The following is a 19192-nucleotide window of genomic DNA, read 5'->3' as shown; positions in this document are numbered from 1 at the left end:
TCGAATTGTCCTATATTTGTTCAACTCATAACAGTGACTACACTTCAAACAAGTCATTGTATAGGAAACACTTTTAGACATTTCTAAGTGCTGCCATAAGACAATTTATAATTACAAATTCTTTCCTTCTGTGCTGAATGTGAGAGACCTTGATCCTGACCATGAGTGCTCAAAATTCAAAGCTTTCCATTTCCCAACAGCAACACCACTCATCTTGATGAGCAAAAAATTCACTAAAGAGAATCTAAACAATAATTTATGGCATAGCATTGAACAGTCAGCAGTGGTGAATAATATTCCAGATTTAATCTGAAGGTGAAGTTTGAAAGTGTCCAAAGCTCAATGTCTCCCTTTCCAAGCACCACTGGCTCCCTCTGCCCAAGTGAAAAATCCTTGTCCCCATCTTCAAACTTCTTCACAGACTCAGCCCACCTTCTTTCAGTGATCTTCGCCAACCATTATATCCTGCCTGTACCATCTACTCGTCTTAACTCTGAACTACAGCTCGTTTCCAACTCCGTCTGGTCCATCAGTTTCTGCATCCTAAAATTCTCTTCCAAACCAATTTTATTTCCACCTTCCTTCCTATCTTCCAAAAAAACCTGCGTCTTTGGTCTCCCCATCCATTAACCTATTTCTGCTTGGTGGCTATTCTTTTCAGTGGTATTGAGTCCATTCAGACCAGAAAGCTCCCCAGTTCAATCTCTGGTCTGTGCTGGATTAGCTGATTCCAGTCGAGGCACTCCAATTGGCTTTAAATCCCCGTGCTTGGAAAAAGTAAATAAAAAGCCAAGTTCCTGCTCATGATCACTGCTTAGTGATTGTTGCTGGAAAGTACATTTCTGAGGACGCCAAGTGAGAATGTGATCAGGTTCAGTTGCAATGGCCATCAGGCATATAGACCATCAACACTCACTGCCTAGGCTCCCACATGAAGAATGGCCACTTGAGTGAGGTACTGGACTGGAACTGTAGCCCAGCATGAACTAGCACTTTTCAGAAAGGAGGGAAGAAAAGGAGATAAAATTGGGCCTTGTAGGAGGGAAGGAAGGCACTTAGTTATGTTGTATAAAACTCACACTGTAGCTGGTGTCTGCTGCAACAAGGTGTTGCAAAAAGCAAAATGTTTTAACTGAGCTTTTGGAGTAGGTGATTTCAGAAATTTGGATTTCCTGAAGAATTTGCCAATAAGGTAACCAATACCCCTTTAAATAAGAAAATAAAACATCTTCTAAACATCATTGGAATACATGATTTGTCACAGAACAGCAGATCATGCAACAAATTTGTTTTGTGTCCACTCAGGACTGCCTTGGGATGTAGGCTGCAAATTTGTTGCTTCATATGGTACTAACACATCCACTCCAAGTTCAATCTCCAGTCTGTGCTGAATTGGATGATATCAGCCAAATAGGCAAAATTACCTCATAGTGGGGTGGAAAGGAAAACACAGCCAAGGTTCCCATTTCTGATAGATATCTTGTGATATTGGAAGCGGAGAACCTGAGGACAAAATTAGGCATGGCTGTGATCCCTCCATGGTCAACTAACCTGCTGAAACTTTCTAGGCTCACTTGTGAAGAACGGTTACTTGGGTGAGGTATTGGAGTGATGCCAGTGCCCCTGTATTCCAGCTAGATCAATGCATTCAAGAGAGGAAGGATGGGAATTGGAGGAGGGAAGAAAAAGTCCAAGTACTGCAGTGTGAACAATTTCTCTGATAAATTGAGTTGGAGTGCAATACACTGCAATAAATGCAGTTTTCATTCAAACTGGAGATCTTGTGAAATCACAACTCGTATCTACATTTAGTTACTTTATAACAAAAAGAAAGCGAACTGCACAACATCCTCTTCCTGAGAGTAGGAGTGCGACCATAATGATGTCACCAGAGCCATATGGAAGTGGAGGAGCCAAGAGCACAGCAGCTCCCACACATCCTCCAGCCAGCCAGTGATGTCACTACGGCAACATCCCACTCACAAGACGGATGCATTTCAAGTTAATCTTCTCACAATCAGATTGCTGCTGTTTGTAGATACCAGGCCACTTTGGTTTTAGTACAATAGCTTCATTGCCACAACAGTTTGTGTGGTAAGTTTAATTCCCCGCTGAAACGCCAGTTCGTCACAATTATTTTGTTTTCCACTAGCTATGACAAATGAAACCAGTTCCACTTACGTGAATACCGAATAATTGAAAATTTCAGCGAAGTGAATAGAAACTGAAAAACCAGAATAATTTTCCGTCTTCCGTCTCTAATATTTTAATTCTCGCCAACGAAACAGTTTTCGCTGCGAATATGTAAATATGTTTGTTATGATCATAATTATTGTATGGACATCAAGTTGGACAGTTATATTCTGCAACATCATTCATTGTATTTTCTCTTAACCTTTTATATACGGCTGCTTATAATGGAGACGACACACAAACATTAGCTGTGGCTGAGGATAACAGCAGTGGACTACTGCTCTGCGGGTTACCAGTACTCATTAGAGTGGGTTACAAAGGTTTCAAGCTACTTTACACTGCAGTTTGGGTCTTGGGGAAGCAACCTAATTGTGCCGCTCTCTCATTTACCAGTAGATTGCGTAGCCAGTCTTCCTGTAAGCTAGCAACATTGTGGGGCTCCTTATTGTACACTGGCTAACCTGTCATGATGTCACTTCCAGTACAAGCTCTGTGGCTGCCAGAACAGCACAATTACTGGCCCGAGAAAGACTGGCAGCGGTCGAGAAGACTCAGCCAAAAATGGGTCTTTCAGGCTGTTCTTAAATGTCAAATTTATCTCCACGCTGCTGCCGCCTGCACGAGACCCACTCTATAGGAGACAGTGCCTGAAGAACAAAAAACAGCTAAAGTTTTCTATCTTTAACTAACGCAGCACAGGTCGGGTATCCATCTCCTTTGAAACTGGCATGGAGGCGGGTTGGGGGCGGGATGGGTTCGTGCCCCTCAATTTCGCGATTTTAACCCCCACACGCCTCCAATCCCGCCTCAACGGCCCAATGAAAATCAAGCCCGTTGTTTCAGGATGCCTTTGTAATTATGAAATGTTTTGCAGGAAGCTGATCAGTCAAATTAAAAAAAGACTGTGGGGCTCTCCAGTTAGCTCTGCGACTTCATGTACTGAGTAATCCCCGGTTTGATTGGTGGTTTGTGTCAAATTAGCCGATTCTGATCAGAGCAGTTGGGATGTTAGTGGCCTCAGTATCTTTTAAGTGAGAAGGCGGAAGGAAAATCAGCTTGGGTTGCTGGTCTTGATCACTATATAGTGATTTGTGCTGGAAGTGCACATGTAGCCATTTGGTGAGTACAGGATATGATCCTGCCCCTTCCTCACCAGTTGAATAAACCACTTGGGTCTACGTACTGTCAAGGCTCACACATGAATAATGCCCACTTGAGCAAGGTACTAGAGGGAACCCAATGGAACTGTACTCCAGCAAGGAGTCAACACATTCAGGAAAGGAAAGGGAAGAAAGTTTTTAAGAGAAAGTTTTGGAAGAAAATAAAATGAGTTGTATGTACTTCCAACAATGCTTTGACATTGACCTACCAATAAACTCGTGCAAGAAGACAAGAGAAGCAATGTAGCAGCTGAGGCTGAGAAGTTCTGCCACAATCATGAGCCAGTGCCAGGTCTGGATAGTGAGCGCCACCATCAGTAACTCAGTCAGAATGAGCGAGGTAAAGGAAATGGCTACTGCGTGTACGAACTCTGAGTCAAACAGCAGAAGAGCTCCATACATTATTATACCACCTGAAAAAACAAAGTAAAAAGAGTGTCATTCTTTTTTGAATGGAGTTTCAGGGACTTACACTTCACAAGTGAAACACGCACGTGTGCACGCATTCTACACCTGAGTCAGAAGGTTGTTGGTTCAAGTCCCACTCTCGGCTGACACTACAGTGCAGTGCGGAGGGAGTGCTGCACTGTTGGTGGTGCCATCTTTTGGATGAGACATTAAACCGATGCCCCATTTACCCTTTCAGGTGGACGTAAACAATGCCATGGCACTATTCAAAGAAGAGCAGGGGAGTTCGCCCCGGTATCCTGGCCAATATGTATCCCTCAACCAACATCACCAAAGCAGATTATCTGGTTATTATCACTTTGCTGTTTGTGGGAGCTTGCTGTGCACAAATTGGCTGCTGCTTTTCCTACATTACAACAGTGACTACACTTCAAAAGTACAAAATTGGCTATAAAGCGCTTTGGAACATCCGAAGGTCATGAAAGGTGCTATATAAATGCAAGTCTTTCTTTGTTTTTCTTTCTTTCACACACACTTGTGATAAAATGTAATTTACATACCTTGGTATATACTAATTAAAACCCAAATCAAAAAGGTTTTGAAAGAGAGTGGTCGACCCTGAAATAGAGAAAGGAAAGAATCAGTTTTGGAGATACACCTGCACCTTACAGCTACAGTTCATTTCAAGACAACATTTTAATATTCAGTACAAAGAGCCTTTTCTGCAGCTATTATGCAAGAGAAAAGCTACATTCTTTTAATGTGCAATTTATCATTTTGTTCTCAGATTTAGAGGGGAAAGCTCACCAACAGACTTAATTTAGATTTCTTTGGAAACTAATCAATTGACGCATTTAACAAGTTATATAGTTAGTGCCATATTTGGAGTTTTCAAGCAGCACTAAGTTCCTGGAACTGTTGCTTTAACTATTTCTGGTGCAGCATAAATTTCCATTGTATCTTTAAATTAGACTTGGAGTTTTGAAATTTGTCAGCACAGATGCAATGTTGCAATCATCACATAATTGCTGAAACATTTGTTTTCAGCGTTGGTAAAGTGCCTCACAAGCTTCATTATCCGAAGACATCGATGGTCCGTGAAAAAAAGGAAACACTAGAAAAAGTTTCACTGCAGTTTAAGATGTAAACAAAGTTGTAATCCTTGCCTGTCTCTTCTCTAGCGGAAGTCATCTTTCATTAATGGAAGTTAATTTTACTGTTCATTTAACACCTGCAGCAGACCATCATTATCTAGAATTATTCTTGATTTGGTATATCCCATTAAAAATGCTTCAGATTCTCCTAGTGTTGCATGTGCTTTTAAATATTTACAGAAGTTCAAAGCAGGGAGTGTGGAGATGGGCAATAAAACTCCCACTTTGTTCGTGCTTCGAATGGAGATTTTCTCTGTGTCACCAGGTAACTTCAAAGTATCCCACCTGCTGACCACCAATCTGAGAAGAGCTGTGGCTAGCAGATCTGAGAGACTGGTAATCCTGAGACTGTTACATGTGACCACAGGCTTTTAGAAGTGATTGCCATAACCACTACACCACTAGGCCAAACCAGAATGGTAGTTAATCTAGGGCTCCCCTGGTGGCTCAGTCAGTAAGTGTACTGTCCAACATGGCACAAGGGCCTTAAAACACAGGAAAATCCTAGGTACAATCCATAAACTGAGCTAAATTCACTGATCTCCGCCAGGGCAATGGTGGGAGCACTACAACTGGTTGCAGTATCTCAAGAGGGAAAGCGAGAGAAAGAATAATCAGCAAGGGTTCCTGCTCCTTTCATTATCCAGTTAACTTGGAATGTGCACATGTGGATACTGGATGAAGCTAGCTTAGGTGTGATGGCACCCCTCCACTGTCAATTCACTGCTTAAATTCACACATCAAGAATTGGCCATTTGGGATGAGACATTTGGCAGCTGGCATCTGTGGAGCCATACACCATCAGGAATCACTACCTTCAGGACAGGAGGAGAGAAAAGTGGAACAAAACAGGAGATTTTACCCCATCCCAGTAGGTGTAGTAGTCATCCAACTGGACAGAGGTCCAAAGCGTACCTGTCACTCATTCTCACTTGCTTCAGTTGGATTACTTTCCTGTATTCTCAATCTGGCTAATGAGGCGACCCTGGAAAATTCTGCTGTTTTGGGGGTATAATTCCAGGGCTACTTCAGCGAATAGGGGAGGAATTAGGGGTGAGATTCGAGCCAAGTTTCCATCTCTTTTGTGTTGTATATGAAATTCTGCCAGAAATGGGGGATGGGAATTTCTTCTCTTCTGGTGGGGGCAAAGGGGCAGCAGAAGAAGAGACTGGCGGAATGATGTCATCCACCACAGATCCTGCCAATTCCTGCCCTATTACATGATGTAGGTAGGTGGAAATGGGGCACATGATTGCTTTAACTGCTGGTTTCACAATGACACTTCTGAATCAAAAAAATGTTTAGTCTAGAATGTTGAGGGCCAGAACGGTCAGCCCCTTGGTGCTGCTTGGAAATTCCGACCCCCTCTGCGGTAGTAGACACTCCAAATGCAAGAGGTGCAGGCACCCAACCCCTGTACAAATAACCACAAATCCATCATATCTTGCCCTACTAAAAACCCTGTGCCATTGGTACAACTCCATTCCCCTCGCAGCTAATTCACACTAAATCAGGCAAAGCCCAACCTCAGTGGCCTGCTCATCAACAATGAACTTGCATTTATAGAACGCCTTTAATGAAAAAAAAGTCCCAAAGTGCTTCAGAGGTGTAATCAGTTCTGAACTGAGCTTCAAATTCCATATCCTATTCATCCCCAAGACTGTTTACATCCAGCTCCACAACATTGTCCACCTTCAGCCCTGCATCACCTCCATCACTGCTGAAACCCTGATCAATGCTTTTGTTATTTCAAAACTCGACTGCTCCAATGCCCTGCTTTAGAATCACACCCTACAGAAATGCAAACTCATTCAAAACTCCTCCACCTTCCTTCTCTCCTGCACCAAGTCCTGTTCACTCACCTCCCCTGTCCTTACCAACCTCCACTGGGTGTCGTGTGTTCCACCTCGCTGAGATCAAATCAATGTTTGCCAGAATAATATGTACAGTGGTTGTGGAGCTAGACTAACAATCTAGAGGTTGAGAGTTCAAATCCCACAGTAGCAAGCAGTAAAACGGAATTCAATAAACCTGGTCATTTGTGGGCTAACACCACAAAAAATTACCATGAAGTTTTCATAAAAACCCCAATTGGTTCACTAAAGTTCCCTACCTAGCCTACAAACGGCTCTGGTCCCACACAATGTGGCTGAATCTTTATGTCCGCTATGGTAATCAGGAATGGGCAATAAAGGCAGCTTTGCCAGCGGTGCCCAAATCCTGAGAAAATATATATTATATCCCTTCATATTCTTGCCCCACCATACCCTCTGAATCCTCTTCCAGCCTTGCGTTTAGTTTAGGCTGTGCTCTTCAGTCCTCCGATTCTGCCTTCCTGTACATCCCCTCTCTTACAACACCTCCATTGGTGACAGAGTCTCCAGCCACCTCTGCAATTCCTTCCCACCCACCACTCACCATCCACCCCCACCACCAATCAACCTGTTCACGTTGCTGCCTCTCTCTCTAACTTTAAAGTACTTTCTTTTTAGCTATGACTTCAGTCATCTCTTCTGACTCATACAACACTGCTCAGTGCCTCATCTAAATGCAAGCAGTTGTTTTTGCTGAATACCAGGGAATATGGGATGTCTGTGTCGGTGAGAATGTGTATAAAAATTTCAAATCTATACTGCAAAGTTGACATGATATTTATTCCATTTTATTTAGTAAATCTATCAAGCATTAAATCATGGTTTCAACACAATAGTGTACGCTCTTTCTAAAACCTCCACCTCACCTTGTTGGTGGCTGAGTTGAAACAGCCATCGGGACTGCTGTAGTATGAACTGAAGGTCCCAAATTTTTCTCTAAATATACATTCAAAACTAGGTCAAAATAACTTGTGATATGCTGCTAAATCGGCCATCTCATTCAGAGAGGCCAAAGGATGGCTGTTGCAGGAAGCAGAAATATGTCCCACTGGTGCAACTCTATTGGGGTACATTATTGGGTCAGCAAAGTTGAAGCTTTACTCTGCATCTAACCTGTGCTATATCTGACCATGGGAGTGTTTGGTGCTGACACTGGATGCACAAAATGAAGAGTATGCCAATACCCAGCACCAACATTCCTCACCCCGATGGGCACAATTTCACAATTAAATTTTTTTTTTTTTTTTTTTTTTTAAATGCGGTTCCAGCAGTAAAAATGCATCTTGTGTCTTTCACTCTACACAAAAATGGTAAAAGGTTTTGCAAAATGCTTCACAAAGGTGACAAAAACCCTCTTTTTCCTGCACTACAACAGTGACTACACTTCATTGGCTGTAAAACACTTTGGGATGTCCTGAGGTCATGAGAGACGCTATATAAATGCAAGTCTTTCTTTAAAAAAGTACTAAGATAAAAATATTGAACATAATTTTCAAATAATTCTTTTAAACATATATCCAGTCTTATTTAATATAATAAACATTTAGATAAATAGCACTTACAAGGCTAAATAGATTTAACTGGGTTTTGTAAATTTCTAAGAATGAAATTGAAATAATACAGGCCGTGATTTTATTAATGGAGGTGGGTTGGGTGCACGTCAGGTGGTTTCCGGCTTCCATAAGAACATAAGAAATAGGAGCAGGAGCAGGCCATTCGGCTCTTCGAGCCTGCTCCGCCATTCAATGAGATCATGGCTGATCTTCTGCCTCAATTCCATTCACCGGCCCTATCGCCATATCCCTTGATGCCCTTACTGGTCAGAAATCTATCGACTTCTGTTTTGAATATACCCAATGACTGAGCCTCCACAGCCCTCTGGGGTAGAGAATTCCAAAGATTCACCACCCTCTGTGTGAAGAAATTTCATCTCATCTCAGTCCTGAATGGCCTACCTTTTATCCTGAGGCTGTGGCCCCTGGTTCTAGACTCCCCAGCCAAGGGAAACATTCTCCCAGCATCCACCCTATCAAGCCCTGTAATAATTTTGTATGCTTCAATGAGATCCCCTCTCATTCTTCTGAATTCAAGAGAATACAGGCCTAGTTTACTCAATCTCTTCTCATACGACAGTCCCGCCATCCCAGGAATCAATCTCGTGAACCTTCGTTGCACTCCTCTCTATGGCAAGTATATCCTTCCTTAGGTAAGACCAAAATTGTACACAGTACTCCAGGTGTGGTCTCACCAAGGCCCTATATAATTGGAGTAAGACTTCTTTACTGCTGTACTCAAATCCTCTTGTAATGAAGGCCAGCATACCATTTGCCTTCCTAATGGCTTGCTACACCTGCACATTCACTTTCAGTGACTCATGTACAAGGACACCCAGGTCCCTTTGAGCATCTGCATTCCCCAATCTTTCACCATTTAGGAAATACTCTGCCTTTCTGTTTTTTCTATCAAAGTAGATAACTTCACATTTATCCACATTATAATCCATCTGCCATATTGTCGCCCACTCACTGAGCCTGTCGAGATCCCCTTGAAGCCTCTTCACATCCTTTTCGCAACTGACACTTCCACCTAGCTTTGTGTCATCAGCAAATTTGAAAATGTTACATTTAGTCCCCACATCCAAATCATTGATATAGATTGTGAATAGCTGGGGCCCAAGCACCGATCCTTGCCATACCCCACTAGTCACAGCCTGCCATCCTGAAAAAGACCCGTTTATCCCTACTCTTTGTTTTCTGTCTGTTAACCAATTCTCAATCCATGCTAGTATATTACCCCCAATTCCATGTGCCCTAATTTTTGAACATAGAAGATAGGAGCAGGAGTAGGCCATTCGGCCCCTCGAGCCTACTCCGCCATTCAATGAGATCATGGCTGATCATCCAAACTCAGTACCCTGTCCACCATTTTGTTCACCAACCTCGTGTGGGACCTTATCGAAGGCCTTCTGAAAATCCAAATACACCACATCTATGGGTTCCCCCTTTGTCTACTCCACTAGTTACATCCTCAAAGAACTCCAATAGGTTTGTCAAACAGGACTTCCCTTTCATAAATCCATGTTGACTCTGCCCAATCTTACTATTAGTTTCTAAATGCCCAGTTATTGCATCCTTTATAATAGATTCCAGCATTTTCCCAACTACTGATGTGAGGCTAACAGGTCTGTAAGTTCCCTGTTTTCTCTCTCCCTCCTTTCTTAAATAGCGGGGTTACATTTGCTATCCTCCAATCTGTAGGAACTGTTCCAGAATCTATAGATTTTGGAAGATGACAACCAATGTGTCCACTATCCCAAAGGCCACCTCTTTCAAAACCCTAGGATGTAGGTCATCTGGTCCTTGAGATTTATCGACTTTCAGTCCCGCCCCCAGCCGCATCTGGTCCACAGACGTTATTTTACCTTGATTGAGCTTGTTAAGCCCGCCCTGTGGGCTTGCCAACAAATTAACAGGAAGCGGGTCAGATGACATCATTTGATGACACGTCATCTACCGGTTTTCCTGCCGCACATTTTTATTTTGACAGTTGATTTCTCAGTGTTTGACAGCATTGAGGTGCTGAAAACACTGACAATCACTGCACAAAGGTGCCCTCTTGCACCCAGGCTCTCCAATGACTCCCTCCATAGGCTGGAATAGATGGCAGCTGCAGGTGAGGTGACAGAAGCAATCTGTCACTGGTGAGAGAGGTTCTCCCAATGAGGTGGTGCTGGACATGGATTTCAAAACTTGTAACCTAAAGAAATGTGTAAATGTATTAAAAATGCAGTACCCAACATTTTCTCCCTCTGATACTCACCATGTGCAACATTGGATCCTTCACACCACTTCTGCAGCTGTCATCAATCCAGAAACATTACAGCAGACTCACAACATGCCACACTTGCCTGGCTGACAACTATTAGCAAGTACCTGTTAATAGGCAGGTAATGGCCTTTAATCCGCTTCTCGCCGCTAGGTGTCGGGTCCATTCGCAAATCGGGTACCCGATACTTGGGAAAACTGTTTGGAGGTGGGTTGACGGTGGGATCGTAACCCGTCGTCAATCAAAACTATTTTAACCTTTTACCCACCCTCTGAGCGCTGGCAAAATCGTGCCCATAATGTATGATATACAAGAAATTTATTACAAAGAGAATTATTCCAGTGTGTACCTTGGTAAGATCTTTGTATAGTTCTGGATAGAGCATTGCAACTTCTGATTTAACATCCTTATCCAGAACGAGAGAGAACACTGGGAACATCGTATAAATTGTGGAATACCTGAGGAGACAGATATAAAATATCACATTTCAGTTGTACAAGCCACCTTTCTCCTTTGATAGAATAACGAAGACTTCAAAATTTTAAAAAAGTTAATTATTTGACCATAGAATGCAGTGATACTGGCAAGGCTGCATTTATTACCCATCCCTCGTTGCCCTGATACAATTATGGTAGACTTTCTCCTGTTACAGTTCTTGTACTGATGGGGCTGGGTAGGGAATTCAGGTATATTGACCCTGTGACAATGAAGGAATGTAGTACATGTCCAAGTCAGGACGGTGTGTAACTGGAGGGACACTTGAAAGTGATGGAGGGGAAAAATTCAGTTGGTTGCGCCTCCTGTTAGCGCCTTAAGAGGGCGCTAACGGAATGCAAAGCAACTAGCGTCCAGGCGCAGCACTGCGCATGCCTCCCGCAAAATTCAGCGGGAGGTTAGTGGTGGCGCTAACTGGTAGCGCCCTGTGGCGCTGCGCCGCTGGCGATGACGTCATTGGCGTGCGCAGCGCCCCGCTCACACCCCGGCCATGATCTTCGGGAGCGCCCCCTGACTTACCGCCGGATGCTATGTCCTACGGGGTCAGGGGGGCGTACCTGCGGCCGGGGAGGCACAATTTAAAGGCGAGGTGTGGGGCGGCCATTTTTGTTGCTGGCCGCCATCCAGCACCTGCCTGCGCTCCCGTCCCAGACCTCCTGAAACGCACCCCCCCTCGCGGAGTGCTGGCTGCGCTCCAAGAGCCCGGCACTTCTCTTGAGTGCTGGGCTCTTTTGCCTGCACTCCCGATCCCCGGGGGCCCAGCTGGGCCCCAGGTCGCACTGCACAAGGCCCCTCCCCTTTAAGAAGGGGAGGAAGGCCTGCAATACCGCAGCGTGACGTGCCGCAGCGTGTGGCGCTGCGGCACATAACACCGCAATATTGACTCACAGCGCCCCAAGAGGGATGCGGGGCGCTTCCAGTAGCGTCCCTCTTCCCTCTTGGGGCGCAACCACTCAATTTCCGGCGCGGGGACGCTAATTTTTCCGGGGCTGGGGCGCTACTCAATTTTTAGCCCATGGTGTTCCCATGATCTTGCTGCTCTTTTCCTTTTTGGTGGCAGAAGTAGCTTCGTGAGTTGCCACCACATTCCTGACTTGAAGATACATTTTGACGGAGTAAGGAGGTGAGCCACTTGTCAGAGTACCCAGCTTCTGCCTTGCTCTTGTTGTGAGTGGAGTTGAACACTGTAGAATCATCACCAAACAGCCGCACTCCTGCACTTATGATGGAGGGAAGGCCATTAATGAAGCAGCTTATAGGACCAATCACACTTCCCTAAAGAACTTCTGCTGCAATGTCCTGGGGCTGTGATAATTGGCCTCAAGCAATTACGATCATCTTCCTTTGTGTCACGCATGACTCAAGCCACTGAAAGGTTTTCCCCCAGACTCCGCTGAATACAGTTTTGCTCTGGTTCCTTGGTGCCATACTTGATTGAATATTGTCTTAATATCAAGGGCAGCTACTCCAGTTCTTGCTTCCATAGCTGAAACAAGGTCTGGAGCCAAGTGGCTCTGGCAAAACCCTAACTGAGCATCAGTGAGCAGATGTCGCTGGATAGCACTTTGATGACTCCTTCCATCACTTTGCTACTGATTGTAAGAAGGTTGATAGGACGTTAATTTCCTGAATCAGATTTGCCTTGTGATTAGGACATTTCCCATATTTTAATATTCTGAATTTATGAATTCACAAGTTAGGACTACATTTGTAGTAAATATCACAAGATATTTCAAAGTTGAATATGAAGTACCCTCCAAAATCTTCCCTAGTGATCAACGTGTGACCTCTCAAAAATAGAGGGCCAGAATCAGTCAAGCTCAAGCACCACTGTTGAGAGAAACTGTTTGGCTCTTGACCAGACTGCAAGATGGAGGACCCGATACAACAGGTTCCAATTTTACCATTTACTACTGCCACTTAAATTCAATTTAATGAATCTTGTATTACTTTGAGAGATTCTCTCCTGTATCCCCTCATAGCTTCTGGACCTTCCATTCTCATTTACCTGGCAGGGTGGGGCTATGCAGGTCTACAATCAGTGTCACTCTTGAGAATTCAGAGAGAATCAGCTACAGCAAGGGCAAGCCATTGCAGATTCTTCATCAACCCAACTTAACTCAACCTTAAATAGTGAGGATTTGAGAAACAGGCTGTCCCAAAATTCAAATCCACAGCCATTCTGAATATATTTGTTATAAAAATGTTATACATGCACACACTTTCTGCCTCGCACACTTCAGATATCAAACGGGGCACTGTCCAATGCAATTATTTGTGCTCTACTTTTTTTTGCAAAAAGTATAAACAAAAGGAATAATTTCTAATGAACAGAAAACTTTCCAGGAACATAACATATTGAAGCCACAATCTCTGCAGGCTCTAACTGACTATCCCACAAACAAATCATAAAATCATAGAAGAGTACAGGGCAGAAGGTGGTCATTCGGCCAGTCGAGACTGCGCTGGCTCTTTCGCAGAGCAATTCAGTTAGTCCCAGTCCACTGCTCTTTCTCCATATCCTTGCAATTGTTCTCCTTCAAGTATTTGTCCAATGCACTTTTGAAAGTTACTATTGAATTTGTATCCACCACCTTATCAGGCAGTGCATTCCAAATCCTAACCACTCATTGTGTAAAAAGGTCTTTCCTCGTGTCGCCTCTGGTTCTTTTGCCAATCAGCTTGAACTGTGCCCTTTGGTTATTGACCCTTCAGCTATTGGAAACAGTTTCTCTTTATTTACTCCATCTAAACCCTTCACAATTTTAAACACCTCGATCAAACCTCCTCTTGGCCTTCTCTGTTCTAAGGAGAACAACCCCAGCTTCTTCAGTTTATCCATGTAACTGTAATCTCTTATTCCTGGAACCATTCCAGTAAATCTCTTCTGTACCCTCTCCAAAAGCCTTCACGTCCTTCCTAAAGTGTGGTGCCCAGAACTGGATACAATACTCCAGCTGGGGCCGAACTAGTGTTTTATAATAGGCTTAGTATAACTTCCTGGCTTTAGTACTCTATACCTCTATTTATAAAACCCTGGATCCCATTTGCTTTATTAACTGCTTTGTTAACCTGTCCTGTCACCTTCATGATTTGTGCACAAACACCCCTAGATCTCTCTTTACTTGCACCCCCTTTAAAATTGTACCATTTAGCATGAACTGCAAACAGCAATTGGTCATTTTAAATCTGAGATTGATAAGATTTTTGTTAACCAAAGCGATATGGGGCAAAGGGCAGGTATATGGAGTTAGGTCGCAGATCAGCCATGATCTCACTGAATGGCAGAACAGGCTCAAATGGCCTACTCCTGTTCCTATGTTTCTCCTCATTCTTCCTATCAAAATGATTCACCCCACACTTTTCTGTGTTGAATTTCATCTGCCATGTGTCTGCCCATTCAACCAGCCTATTTATTTCCTCTTGGAGTCTCTTACTATCTTCCCCACTGTTTACTACACTTCCAACTTTCATGTCATCTGCAAATTTCAAAATTGTGCCCTGTACCCCCAAGTCCAAGTCATTAGTGTACGTCAAAAACAGCAGTGGTCCTTGTACTGAACCCTGGGGAACACCACAGTATACCTCCCTCTAGTCCAAAAAACAGCCATTCACCACAACTCTCTGGCCTAGAAATTGGGTTGGGGCACCAAAGTGGCGCAAAAGTCGCCGGAGCGCAGGATTTAGCGCAGCGATCGGAGTGATACCGATCGCCAGAAATTCAGTTTCAGTGCCCCTCGAGGGAGACGGGGCGAGGCTCGAGGCGCTCAGCGTCCCTCTTAGGGCGCTGAAACTGATTATCGCAGCGCAACGTGCCGCAGCGCCACATGCTGCGGCACGGCACGCTGCGGTACTGCAGGCCTTCCTCCCACTGTTAAGTGGGAGGTGCCTGCAACAGCGCGATCCCCGCTCGCGAGTGCCGGCAAATGAGCCCGGCACCAAGGAGAAGTGCCGGGCTCTCGGGAAACAGCCGGCAATGCCGCCGGGGGGGGGGGCGGGGGGGGGGGTTAGGAGGCCGGGGACGGAGGTGCTGGCAGGCGGCTGCCGAAAAAGCGGCTGCCCCGCACCTCCACCTTAACTTGCGCCGCTGCCGGCACAGTAAGGCCCCGTGAACCGGGCGCGGGTAGCGAGCGGCGCAACTGCGGCGTTCGCTACCAAATATCGTGAACGGGGCACGAATGGGGCGCTGCGCACACCGATGACGTCATCGGTGGCAGCGCAGCGCAAATGCCTAACGCCACCATTAGCGCCCCTACTGAATATCGCCGGAGACGCAGCCAGTGGCGCTACAGCCACTGACTGCCTCTTTAGGCGCTAACAGGTGGTGCTACTCACCCAATTTCTCCCCCTCTGTTTTCTATCCCTTAGCCAATTTTGTGTCCATGCAGCTACTGCCCCTTTCACCCATGGGCTTCAATTCTGCTAACAAGTCTAATATGTGGACTTTATCAAACACCTTTTGAAAGTCCATGTACACAACATCAACCGCACTGCTCTCATCCACCCTCTCTGTGCTGGCTCTCCACTATTAGCCATGCTTGTCCAAGTGGCTGTTAATTTTCTCCTGGATTATTGTTTCTCCCCACCATCACCGTTAAACTGACTGGCCTATAATTGTCAGGTTTATGCATCTCCCCTTTTTTGAAGATTTGCAAACCTCCAGTCCTCTGGCACGACCCCTGTATCTAAAGAGGATTGGAAATTTGTGGCCATTTCTACTCCACAGTTTTTGCCCTTACTTCCCTCAGCAACCTAGGATGCATCCCATCCAGACTGGGTAATTTATCCACTTTAAGCACTGTCAGCCTTTCTAGTACAAAATACTGCTGATGCTGGAATGGTATGATTGTACAAGACAAAAGGAGATGATAAGGAGATGGTTTTGACTTGTACAATCATACCTTTTGTCATTTAATCTTTCCTGCCTTCCACCCTATCACAAACCTTCCCTTTTGTTCTTTCCTCCCCTCGCCCCCTTTCCCTGCCTTTGCACTTGCTTAACACATTGTTATAGCTCTAACTTTTCCAGTTTTGATGAAAGGTCATCGATCTGAAACATTAACTCTGTTTCTCTCTCCATAGATGCTGCCTGACCTGCTGAGTATTTCCAGCGTGTTTTTATTTCAGCCTTTCTAGTACCTCCTCTTTACCTATTTTTATCTCATCGAGTATCGAAGCAACCTCCTCGTTTACTGTAGCTTTGGCAAAGTCCTCTTCCTTGGTAAACATCGATGCAAAGTACTCATTTAGTAACTCAGCCATGGCTTCTGCCTCCAATATATATTTTGTTTATTTGTTCTCGGGATGTGGGCGCCACGGGCAAGGCCAGCATTTATCGCCCATCCCTAATTGCCCTCGAGAAGGTGTTGGTGAGCCGCCTTCTTGAACTGCTGTTCTTTGTAGCAGTCTTTTACAACTGAGTGGCTTGCTAGGCCGTTTCAGAGGGCAGTTAAGAGTCAATCACATTGCTGTGGGTCTGGAGTCACATGTAGGCCAGACCAGGTAAGGACAGCAGATTTCCTTCCCTAAAGGAATTAGTGAACCAGATGGGTTTTCACGACAATCCGGTAGTTTTCATGGTCATCATTACTGTCACTAGCTTTCTGTTCCAGATTTATTTAATTCACTGAATTTAAATTCCCCAGCTGCCGTGGTGGGATTTCAACTCACGTCTCTGGATCATTAGTCCAGGCCTTCTGGATTACTAGTCCAGTAACATAATAGATCTCCATTTTGGTCCCTAATCAGTCCCATCGCTTCTCTGACAATCCTTTTACTGTTAATATGCTTCGAGAACACCTTTGGATTCCGTTTATGTTGGCCACCAATCTATTCTTGTATTGCCTCTTTGTCCCTCTTATTTCCTTTTTCACTTCTCCTCTGTACTTTTTATATTCAGCCTGATTCACCCTTGTATTATCAAGCCAACAGCTGTCATACGCCCCCTTTTTCTGCTTCATCCTACTCTCTAACTCCTTCGTCATCTAGGGAGCTCTGGCTTTGGTTGCCCTCCCTTTCCCCCTTGTGGAAATATAGTTAGACTGTACCCAAACCATCTTGTCTTTAAAGGCTTCGATTACTCCATTACATTTCTGTCTGCCAGTCTTTGACTCCAATTTACCCTGGCCAGATCCCTCCTCAATTTGCTTAATTTAGCCCTCCTCCAGTTAAGTCCTTCTCCATAACTAAAACTTTACAATACTATGATCACTATTCCTGAGATGCTCCCCCACTGTGACATTCTCCACTTGATCCACTTCATTCCCTAGGACTAGATCCAGCAATTCCTCCTTCCTCGTTGGGCAGGAAACATACTGATCAAGAAAATTTGCCTGAACACACTTCAGAAAGTCCTCCCCTTCTCTGCCCTTAACACAATCACTGCCCCATTCAATATATTTAGGGAGTTAAAGGCCCCGATTTTCTGGCCGCCGTTGGGCGGCTTTTCATGCGGCCGGGGACTGAAAATCGGCGAAAAAGCGGGTCGGGACCCCACCCCGCCTGATTCCCCGCCCCGTCCGACTTTCGGACTGCCATTTCCGCGCGCCCCGCTTCAGTCCCGGCCGCCGCTGGCGGGACTGGTCGTCGGAACACTAACAAGCAATTATCTGTTTGTTGAAGTGGATTTTCCCGTGCCGTTGCGACTTTGGGGCTTTCCCCACCTGAAACCCGCCTGCGGGGAACCCCGCTGCTGAGAGCTGCCGTGAAAACAGCTGGCTTGCTTGCTTGCAGCAGCAGGTTGCGGAGGGCTGAAGAAATTTAAATAGGCAGCATTTGCAGGCTGCAGGACCTTGTTGATCAAGGCTTGGGGGAACTTTTTGAAGCCTTAGGAGCAGCTGCAGAAAGTTGGAGCCTCACACACTTCTCCAGTGTGAGCTCCTGGCAAGCCCCTCTCACCACCCTAACTCAGCGCCCCCTCAACGGAGGCATCTGCCAGAAGCATGGGAGGCCTTTGGGACGTTCCCTTCCTGGCATTAGAGGATCTCCAACAGCAGAGGCGGCAGCAGCAGAACCAGGAACAGCAGGATGAGCACCAGGAGCACCAGGCTGCTGCTCACTCACCTGAAGCTGCACAGGCCAGAAGGGGTCAGCGCTTGGAAGTGGCTTGAGAGCACCTTGCTGCGCTTTAGGGGGCCAGTGGGACCCGTTTCTGCACTGGCAGTCCTACTCAGAAGGACTTCCATGAAGATCTGGTTTCTCTGTTCAACAGATGGCCAACGCTCCTCAAGAGATGTCATTCTCTTATGAGCACTCACCATGTTTTCCGTACCCTGGTGAGTTATCTCCTGCATGGAGGTTGCCAACCTTTCCATGGTGATGCGTTCATGTGCCAATGACTCCACAAAGGCTCTGCTCATGGTCGCTATGGACTCCTCCATTTGCTCAGCACTCGCAGCGACCCTGGAGACAAAACCTGCCAGAGACTCCTGCATCTGTGCATGGAAATCCATCACCTCTTTTCTTGCGGATGGACCCAGAGGCAGAGGGTCATCATGCAGCGCAGCTGAGCTGAGCTGGCAGAGTCCTGCGCCCTCCGACGAGGACTGTCCACTGCTGTCCCTGTCTCCAGAATCTGCTGAGGCTCACTTGTGAGCTGTGAAACACCAGGTGACAATACTACTCTATGTCCCGAAGGTCCCCCCGAGGTGTGAGTGTCTGCGCTGGTGCTGGGTGCGCTTACTTCTGCTGATGCTGCGCCCTCAGAGGTTGGAGCTTCCTCTGAGGAGTCTGGCTGCACAGCCTCTTCCTCCTCCACAGTGAGGACGGAGGCTCTGGATGGTACTGTGGGGGAGTAAAGGAAGGAGATAGAGATGTAATGCCAAGGTTCTTCTGGTGACTCCCAGCGAGTTGGCATCTGCTGACACCTGCATCCGTGCAGCATTGGTCTCAGTGGGAGGCCTCTTCCTCCCTGACCTAGGGAAGAGGACCTCCCTGTGGGCCCTAACCCCATCCAATAATGCCTGCAGTGAAGCCTCGTCGAATTTGAAGGCAGCTCGGCCTCTGCCGCTGGCAGCAGCTGGTGCAGGCTCCTCTGCCATTGTGCAAGAGTGGTTGAGAAGCCTGCAGAGGTGGAGAAGCTTGC

At 45.7% G+C, this 19192-nt stretch overlaps 1 protein-coding gene across 2 annotated transcripts in view; it reads right to left on the bottom strand.

Annotated features, from left to right (window-relative positions):
- Positions 1–19192, bottom strand: part of atp9a (ATPase phospholipid transporting 9A) — a 244853-nt gene that overhangs the window by 7285 nt on the left and 218376 nt on the right. For both annotated transcript variants that reach the window (XM_086005302.1, XM_086005301.1), the window contains 3 exons: positions 10964–11072; positions 4322–4379; positions 3563–3766 (listed from right to left, as the gene is read on the bottom strand). In XM_086005302.1, coding sequence (XP_085861428.1) covers positions 3563–3766; positions 4322–4379; positions 10964–11072 — 371 coding nt within the window. The remainder of the gene's footprint in view (positions 1–3562; positions 3767–4321; positions 4380–10963; positions 11073–19192) is intronic.

The sequence above is a fragment of the Somniosus microcephalus genome, chromosome 13 (genome assembly GCF_052327205.1).
Source record: "Somniosus microcephalus isolate GS21.2 chromosome 13, FLI_Smic_1.0, whole genome shotgun sequence".
Lineage (NCBI taxonomy): Eukaryota > Metazoa > Chordata > Chondrichthyes > Squaliformes > Somniosidae > Somniosus > Somniosus microcephalus.
This window is presented reverse-complemented; position numbering and strand designations above follow the sequence as displayed.